Source organism: Solea senegalensis, linkage group LG21, assembly GCF_019176455.1.
Source record: "Solea senegalensis isolate Sse05_10M linkage group LG21, IFAPA_SoseM_1, whole genome shotgun sequence".
NCBI lineage: Eukaryota > Metazoa > Chordata > Actinopteri > Pleuronectiformes > Soleidae > Solea > Solea senegalensis.
The window spans coordinates 17,032,717-17,042,595 of NC_058040.1; the positions used below are offsets into that span (position 1 = coordinate 17,032,717).

The 9,879-nt window shown below is 39.8% G+C and overlaps 1 protein-coding gene across 1 annotated transcript in view; it reads left to right on the forward strand.

Moving 5' to 3' along the window:
• The window catches only part of il11ra (interleukin 11 receptor, alpha), a 53,438-nt gene extending 44,407 nt beyond the window's left edge, over positions 1-9,031 (forward strand). Inside the window, exons 12-14 of the mRNA XM_044012510.1 lie at positions 2,226-2,328; positions 2,494-2,573; positions 4,995-9,031. Of these exons, the coding sequence (XP_043868445.1) occupies positions 2,226-2,328; positions 2,494-2,572 (182 nt within the window). The 3' untranslated portion in view covers position 2,573; positions 4,995-9,031. The remainder of the gene's footprint in view (positions 1-2,225; positions 2,329-2,493; positions 2,574-4,994) is intronic.
• The last annotated feature ends 848 nt before the right edge of the window (positions 9,032-9,879 follow it).

Consider the following 9,879-nt stretch of genomic DNA (forward strand, 5'->3'; position numbering starts at 1 on the left):
TTGACGTTGATGCAAGAGATAAGCGTGTCAAGTAAGTCTTAATTTAAAGGAGTCGGACTCGGCTTCATGTTACATGTGTCTATTTAAGAATATACTGTATGTCAGGCATTAACTATGCATGGCCGCATATGTGGCTGTTACTATGTGACGTAAACTCTGCTCCGGATACATTTAAGAGCCCCAAAAATAGAGATGTTTGAAAAATGTCTCAGTTGTTGTCTAAAATGGAGACAACAACACAGCAGACCTGTTCGGTTTTAATCCGCCTGTTGTTTCCCACCTGAAGCCCTGTATTTACTTTTCACCATGTTAGTATGACTCACTGAAACTATTAGCTGCCTTTTTATCAGCAACACACATTCCCGGTGTACCTGAATGGTGACACGATATGTATTGTTAGTTATGTTTTTATGGAAGGCAGAAAATGTCCCGATAAGGAGCTGAATGTCTCATTTGTTGACGCAGATTGTTTTCATTTGACAAAGCTTTTTTTTGTTCGTATGAAACCGTCGTGGTATGGATGTAGCCTGACTTGTGAAAGAGAAATTGTTGCGTGCCACTTGCTCATCACTGCATCTGAACAAGGCCCCGAATGTCTGCTCGGAGGGTAGAAGTTATAATCTCATGTTGTTGTGGAAAGTGTAATAAAACGTTTGGTTCTTTATGAAACTGGAGGGAAAATTAGACGAAGACGGACCGCTACGGTTTAGATGGGAACCACTGCAATGAATCAAAGAAATACACTGTAGGTCAATGTACGGTAGGTTATTTTCATGTTATTTTAAAGGCATACTACAGAAATAAAAACATTATCTTAATCTTTCAGCTGCAGCCTAACATAGATAGATAGATTTCTGACTAGCTCCATGTTTCTCACTAGTGGTCATTGTGAAAAAATAGTTATCGGTCTTTTAAGTGGAAAATAGCAGAAAATAGGAAGTGAATTCTCATGAGTACTTTAGGTTGCTGCATGCCTCATTTGGTCAAAGTCGCAGGGCCAAACAGGTTTAACTTTTATTGAACGTTTGTCTGAAACTGACCAGAAATACGAATTTAAACGGACAGACCACAGGAGTTTCTTCTAGATAAAACAAATCTATATTTTTATTCACATCACCTTCAAGCAAAATGAGAACACTTCAAATTATGAACAAACTGTGTGTGATTTAAGGACAAAAACATGCAGAAAACAAACAAACATATAAGCACTGACCACAGAGTAGTGGGAGGAGGAGAATATGCTGACAGGTGGCAGCTACTGCAGTGCATTATGGGATTTATAGTATAATATAATTGTATAATGTATATAATTGAGTTTGATTTTGCCGTTTTACACCAATCTTTTAAAACTCATTTTCTCAAGAAGCCGCGTCCGCGCGTCAATAGTTCTGTTATTATTCTGTGGATGTTGCTAGTGATAGTAGCTCGTGCCTGACTTCATCACCACATTGCATCTAATTGCCGTAAATTACAGCTGCAGCCTGAGTGTTGTACAACAAAACAAAAAAACCCGTTAAATACATAGCAGCTCTCGTGCAAACGAGCCCATGTGAAAATATACACATGCGAAATATACAAAACAAGTCAACACAGTTACGCTTTTAAGATCAACACCACTGTGAACCAGATCCCGTCATCTATTTGTGTGTGTGTGTGTTCATCCGCTGTTGTTTGCAGATGTGCTCAGAAATATTTTTCCGCCATTTCCTACATCACGAAAAAGTGTTTTTGCACATTGTTAATGGTTGTTTGCGTTTTTGTTTGTTTTTTTGCTTATTTTCACAGTTGAAAACAGTGTTGTCTTGTTTTGTGTGTGTGTGTTTTTTTTCACTCCCCCTTGGTATGATAAATAGATGTTTGTGTGAAGGCTATAATGGCATATTTAAAGTTCACGTCTCTCCAGAGAGTGATTAAATCCAAGAACACACACACACACCGCTTTTTTGGGCCTTGGGTGTGTGTGTGTGTAAAAATATGAAGCGCTTGTTTTCAATTTAGCACAAGACAATAACAGAGATAATGTGTGAACTCTTTCTCTCCCGTTGTCGTGTCCGTTTCCTTCCTTCCTCGACTATACTTGTTATTCTCTTGACTTCACCACACCTCTACATCTCCCTGTCTTCAATCTTCCATCCGTCCCGTCATCTGTTCTCCTTTTATTTCTCCCGCTCGGCTCCGTGTTGTTGACCTCCCGTGTTGTGTTCTTCCGCCCTCTTCCCACCCAGATCCTGAACTTGAGGGCGACGGTAATTTGGGTTTGGTGATTTTGCTGGTTTTGTTCTCCGTGGTCATCCTCATCACCGTCCTTTCCCTCATCTATGTTGTGTGGTAAGACACACACACACACACACACACACACACTGGAACACTCACGTCCCATAAGCCATAGTTGTGTGGTCAAATCTCTTTCTTTCAAGTGTTTTTTATAGTAAAACTTGCCCTTTTTTCTTAACTATTTTATTGGTTTTTCACTCACTGGTTTTATATTCCCAGGGTGAGGCAGCAGCGGCGTGATCATGTGACCAAACAGGAACTCACCTCTATGGTCAAGATGAAGTCCATGCCAATCTAAAGTGAGACACAAACACACACACACACACTCTTTTTCTTTATTTTTAACACTCAGCACATCTCGTTGCACACATGTTGTGAAAATGTCGAGTTCTCACCGTCGGACGCACATGCTCGTGCGGTCGTGCTTCTTAGTTTAGCTTGTTTGGCACGCAGTTCTAAATCTCCGAAGGGTGTGGTGAAGCTAATTAAAAATCCTAATTAAGTGTCACTTTTTTCAGATTTTTATGTGGCCGCTGTAAAAAAAAAAAAAAGACCCAAAAATGGGAGCCAAGCCAGTGAGAAACAGCGTCGCAAGGCACTCGCTTTTGTGAGAACGGAGCGGCTTCAAAGCGCTGCCATAAAGAACATTCAGACAACCCCGAAGACATGCGAGCCAATCTGTGATTATAAGCTTAACATACACACACAAAAAAACAGATTATAACTCTGTGAGGACGCCTGAATATGTCTCCTCCAGCTCTGTTATTTAAATATGCGCTTTCCAGACAACGCTAAATTACAATATAATTTATATGTGTTTTTTAAAGTTGCATTTTCCTCTCCTCTCCTCTCCTATCCCGTCCTTCCATCTCTCCACTGGCTCCCCATTAAATTCAGAATTAACTTCAAAATATTACTTACTACACACAACACAGCTCCTACCGTCCATACTTCTCCTCCAGACCACGGAGATCCTCTACTTTAGGCCTCCTCACTGCTCCCTCCACACGTACCTAAAGTCAAAAGTAGATGCCAGTTTTGTGGTGAGAATATCATGTTCCATCGTTACTGTCCGACTGTACATTTACAGTGACATTTGAGAAAAGTTGGCCCGACACAAACTGGACTTTTAAAATGAGAAAATGAGTCCAACTGACACGACGGCATGTATAAGTTCACCCAGGAGCTCTGTGCTGGTTCCACAGTGACTGCCCCCAGCCTTTGACCTGGAAATACTAGAAGAAGCCAGTACATGGATGAGGGAAAACATAGCAGAATCCAGCAGAAACCAAGTTTATGCTCTGTCATCTGTAAGAAATAAATGTTGTAAAGTTCATACATGGTACGAGATGCAACATTTGACATGCTGCGAGTTGTTTTGGTGTGTGAAAAATCCTCATACAACAAACTTCATTCAATAAACTGATTTCTCTGCCAGTGTTTGGATACTGGGAATCAGACAGTCCAATTAACCCTTGGACGGCACACCTGCTCAAGCACACTTTACATTACCGTAATTACGCAATTATCAAAATGTTTAAATCTTATTTTTACGTTTTGCATTTTATTTTTATATTTCTTTTACATTTTATTTTAAAAATTCCATTGTGCAATGCAAGTTGGACAATAACAATAAAGTTTTCTGATTCTGATTACGGTGATTTCACTCACGCTGATGCAGGAAGCCGGCGAATCAGCATCTTTGTCACCAGAGAGGAAAGCGTTGGAAAAACCACCTGTACATTGTTTCCATTTTTTTGGACATTGAGACAAAGACTCAAACAAATCTTATTTTAAATGTGTTATACTGTTCAAATTTTTTATTTAACATGCAAAATCTGGTGTTCGTTTACAACTACAGTGATTTTTCTTCATTTAAAATTGTTAACACACTATTTTAACATGCTGATATTGAAAGTTATCCTGGAGAAATTGACATTTTCTGGCCCTTTTATGGTTAAAATTAGAGATGTTCCGATACCATTTTTTCCCTCCCGATACCAATTCCGATACTTGTGCTGTGGGTACTGGCCGATACTGATACCGTTGTGTTATAAAAAAATATATATCATACTACGCCTGCATGACTGTGATATGATTATCATTGGTGGTAAGGTTTGGCTCAGGTTAAACCCTCTGTAAAACATGAACGAATACAGCAAATTTATTTTTTACCAGTGATATGTTATTTCGTTTTTCCGCTTGTACGTTTGTTTTGACTCTGGTCCAAACAACGCAGCACTGGCAGAGCTTCATGTTTCCATGACGACTGACCGGGAAAGTGACTTAATTTTTACATGACTTCAGATTGTTATAATGAGTCTCTGAAGTAACGCTAAACTTTAAAAACAGAGGCATACATACGCAGGACACAGGTACGCTGGTTAGTTGTCGCGCTGCTCTTTTCGTTTAATAAACGAGCCGCTCCAGTTTGACTGTAGGCGCGCTAACGGAGCTAGCGTAGCTAACGGAGCTAACTGGTAAATACTGCCAAACTGCCGACATGATGAGCTAACGTTAGCTCCTTGTCTACAGGTGTCGGAGTTCTTCTTCACACCTCTAAAACAGCACAGCACAACTGTTTCAAGAGCGGCGAAGAAGAACCGCGTCAGAGCTAACGGAGCTCTAATAAATTCCGTGGTATCGGATCGGTGCATGGACTCAAGTACTGCCTATATTCAAAAACTTTGTACAAATAAAGCCTCACTTTCTCCTCCCAGGTCCATTTCAAGTATCCTCTGTTCATTGGCCCGTTCTAGGGCTCCACCTTGGAGTCGGCCTCCGCCGACCATCCACATCCATCTACGTCAACCACAACGCAACAGAGTCCTTCAGGATCCGGGGGGGGGGCGGGGCGACAGGGACGAAACACGTATACAGGGAAACTGCAGAAGAACAGACAAGCTGCAGGATTTCCCCCCCTGGACGTTTACCTGCAGCACCCACTCCCCCGCCCACAGCGACACACGATCCGTTCCGTCACGTCAGCAGCTTCACTGCAACTCCCTCCTCGGCAGACAGGGGGCGAGCAACCCTGCAGTGGGGGGCGGGACATTAACGTTCACTCACTACCGATTTGCTGCTTCACGTGGACATGGATCCCTCGAGAGGGGAGACGATAACCTTTGAAACTTTAAATAACGATTAATTAACGACAGGAAGTGCAGCTGCCAAACAGGAGAACATACAGTAGGTTTGCTTTTGAGAGAGAACTCACTCACTCACTCACTCACTCACACGCTCACTTTTATTTTGAATTTAGTTTTTTTGCTCACATTCATCGTGAGACAAAGATGAACCGTTTGTCTGTTACGACACCAACTGCCCGACCGACTCAATGCTGTGAAGGAAGCATAACTGCCAGTCTCTCTCTCTCTCTCTCTCTCTCTCTCTCTCTCTCTCTCTCTCTCTCTCTCTGCATCTGATGCCAAAGCAGCGACAGTGGGCATTATGGTCTGAGCTGAGGGGGCAGGAAAAAGGTCCAGGCGAGGGCGACCTGGGTTATTTAGACTATATTTTCCATTTATGACGAGTGATTTTTTCTTTTTTTTAAGTTGCATGATGGTTTTTTTTGTTTTGTCGTCTGATGTTTTTGTATTTTTGTGTTATACCTCTTGTCCTTCCCCTCCATCCGTAGTTGTTGTGCGTGGAGAATGGAAGGAGTTCGGGAGAAGAAAGAGAGATGCAGGCCTTTCACAAACCCACCAGCATCAGCACGTAGTGAAGAGTATAGATATTAGATATTAGATATTTAACTCTTCTGTCTGAACTAGAAAACACTTCTTTCTCAGGTTTGGTCATAGTTTAACGTCGCATTGAGTCAGTTCAACTTGGAAATAATCGATTATTCCCTCATTTAATCAAGGAATTTGATTTTAAACGAGTAATTCCTCCGCTTTTAGCACTTGGCCCTTATTTTGAAATTAATACGTTATAAACGTTGAGCTTTTGAGTCTTTTGCCTCCAATATCTGTCACTGATACGATTAAAAAAAATGATAGATTATATCCAAAAATGTAAAATTATATGCAGAGAACGTTTTAAGACCAGAGTATATTAAGAAAAAAATCACCTTAGCTTCAAGTCTTTGGGGAAATTGCACTTATTAAAGGTCCAGTGTGTAAGATTTAGGAGGGTTTACTACGTAAGTGCACAATTACCTAAAAAAAAAGCCTTAAAAATAAGCCTTTTTATATATAGTCGAGAGGGGAAAAGAGAAGTTGATTGTGGGTTGCAATCTGCAGTTTCACCATTAGATGTCACTCATTCTTACACACTGGACCTTTAAGTAACTTTGACGTTGTGTCTTTTCAATAATTATGGAGAAAAGTGATGGACTCACATGCAGCCAGTGCACCAGCAGCAGCAGAACATGGAGCAGCGGTTACCACGGAAACACGTGCACACACAGTGAGTTGAACCCAGAACACTACAGTGTGTTAAGAATGAATGAATGAATGTGGACGAGGAGGTTTTTGGTTAAGGGATCCTCTACATTTCTGAGGGGAAAATAGTGAAGTTTAAGAGGAAAAATAAACAAGGACAAACTCCGTCTTTATCGCCAATGTCAGTGTAGCTGAAAGTAGCAGCGTTTTTTTTACGATTGACATCATTGGAATCCCATGAGTGTGTTCCGACCTCAACGTGGGAATTTCTGACTCCCTGAAACGCACCATGAGAAAAGACTTGACCCGGAGCGACTCTATACTTGTGTGTCACAACCCACAGACTCATAGGAAATAGAGACATTTATTTTGGGGTGACGAGTGTTTGAAAAGTGTCTGAAAATACCTCCAATGCAGTCGAGCAGTTTTTGTTTTGTGTTTCACTTCTGCCTTTGACACCTGCAGCTAAAACCGTGTATGTGTGTGTGTGTGTGTTCCATTCTCTTTCTCTGGCTGTTAAAATCATCTGTAGATTCACATTTCTCTTGTGATCTGTTGATTGACTGACTGACTGTGCAATTTGTCCAAAAACACAAGGTGCATCTGGGTCTTTTTATTTTTTGGACGACTGTATGTTCTCTCAAGCTAGCTCTTCATATTATGCATGAATCCAGTTGAAGCTTCTTCGTCTTCTTTATTTTTCTTTTTGTATATTATTGTATATCACACTTTTAAAAAACAAAAAGTTCATATGTTTATGTGTAGAAAACAAAAATGTCTGTGGAACGTTTTCACACACATGGTTTATATCAGCTCTGACTAACAGTTTTACACTAATTATTTTAAAAACCTGTAGATATTAGGGACTGATGTTATCTTTAACATTGACCTTAAAGGTATTTTAAGTAAGAACTGTTATTATTTGGCTGTTGGATGAACTGAAATTGTAAGAAATCAAGACATAGTTAAAGATAACAACACATTATTAGACAATAGAATGAAAAAAAAATGTTTTAAAAGGGGTAGCAGGATCATAACATCTGGTAAAAATTAAGTAACTAAGTTTTTTTTAAATGGATAGAAGGAATACAAGATGTTAAAAATTGAAGGTACATAGAAATGTAAAAAAATGTAAAAACATTGAAAAGTTTCTGAAAATCTATAAAACAACCTCACATTTATATATTAGTTTAGTTTAAAGCACTAAAACTAAAAAGAAAAAGAGTCATTAATATGCATTTTAAGTCCTAGATGTCTAAAATCTTAAATATAATACCTTTAAATGCCCCAAATTAAATACTATAGGCAGAGGCAGTAGATTTACTGGAAAAAAATAATATTTTTCAACAACAAAAAAAAAAACAAAATAAAAGGAAACTCGTCAGAATTTCAGGCTTCCATAGAATCTGTATTTCCAGAGAATAAAAATCCCTCAAGTGTTTTAAGGGAGATTCCTGCTGTTGACTGAGCTGATGATAATCCATGTCTGTGGAAACTTCCCTCACTCCTGTGTGTGTTTGTGTGTTTTGTTGTCTCTGTCCAGTGATATGAAGCTGTGTTACTGTACATTTACTGTATGGACAATGTGTTTACTGAACTCATCGATATCCTCCTCCTCCTCCTTTTCTTCCTCCTCTTCTTCCTCCTTCTCATTTTGTGTCACTCCTTTGTTTGTCAGATGAACCACAGATTATTGTGTTTTTGTTTTTGTTCCTGCATCATTTCCCCTGTGCGTCACTCAAAGACAGCCACGTAGTCTCCATCAAGAAAAAAAACATTCATTTTGTACAGCAGATTATTAAAAACCAATATTTTAAAAAAAATATATAAAGTAAAGTAAAACATGTGTCCAATATTTTTTAACTGGATTTAAAGTGCTCATCTTAAAATATCAAAATTATCAGAAGCTATTTTGTAATAAATTCACCTTGTTTAGGTCACTAAATATGATGTGTTTACAATCTAAAAAGCCAGGAATTCAATCAGGAGAGATTTTTATGATATATTTTTGTCTAAACTTCGAGTCAGAAGCATCGTGACGTAGGGTTTCATGTGGGTAATGTGCATTATTAGTGCTTTTTACTCAAGGTTCAAGTGTATCCGTGTTTGTTTGTTGCTTTTTCACTGCTGTGTTGTTTCCTCTTGTGTTTCCGTCAGTCCTCGTCCGTGTTCCTCTGCAGTATGTGACAGCAGATGGAGCCTGTTGGTTTTAGTTCTTATAACTCAAATTGCACTCAGGCATCCATTCTCAGATGTACATAGTTTTGTTTTTGTTTTGTTTTTTGCTTTATTTGTACGACAGATATCACCATAAGCTGTTTTTTTTCCTCTGTCTTTGTATGTTTCCGTGAAATAAATACTATTTTATCACACTTGTAAATTCAGAGCTTTCTTCCTGCTTAATGTTTTCTCTCTTCTCTAATGTTGGCAATTGAAGCTCCAGTGACAAAAAAGTCATAGGATAGTATGTCCTTAGTAAAGTCATAGTATAGTATGTTGTCCAAAATGTGACAAAAAGTCATAGTATAGTCAGTCAGTCAGTGATCATCGAACCGCTTTATCCTCCACCAGAGGGTCGCGGGGGGTGCTGTGCCAATCAGCTACAGCTCAGCTACATCGGGCGATAAGCGGGGTACACCCTGGACAGTTCGCCAGTCCATCGCAGGGCCACACACAACTAGAGACAAACAACCATTCACTCTCACACTCACTTAGAGTGTCCACTTCACCTAATCCCCACATTGCATGTTTTTGGACTGTGGGAGGAAGCCGGAGAACCCGGAGAGAGCCCACGCACACACGGGGAGAACATGCAAACTCCATGCAGAAAGGCCCTTGTTCCAACCGGGGCTCGAGCCCGGGTCTTCTCGCTGCAAGGCGAGAGTGCTAACCACTACACCACCGTGTGGCCCTCATAGTATAGTATGTCGTCCAAAATGTGACAAAAATGTCATAGTATAGTATGTCGTGCTTTGTACCGTAGCCTCTCTACCGCCTAAGACACTGGTATAGTAAAATTAGATTAAGATGGAGAGAGAGGCAAGGTGACTCTAATTCTATTACTTCATTTATAATAATCGTTTTGTTATTTGTTTGATTTTCTACACTCTCTCTTATACCCTGGTGTATACAACATGAGAAAATAAAGCATGAGAAAATATCCAGGGAGTGACAGTTCTCTGCCTTGTTGTTGATGCCAGAGATCAGAGGAGACCTGGTA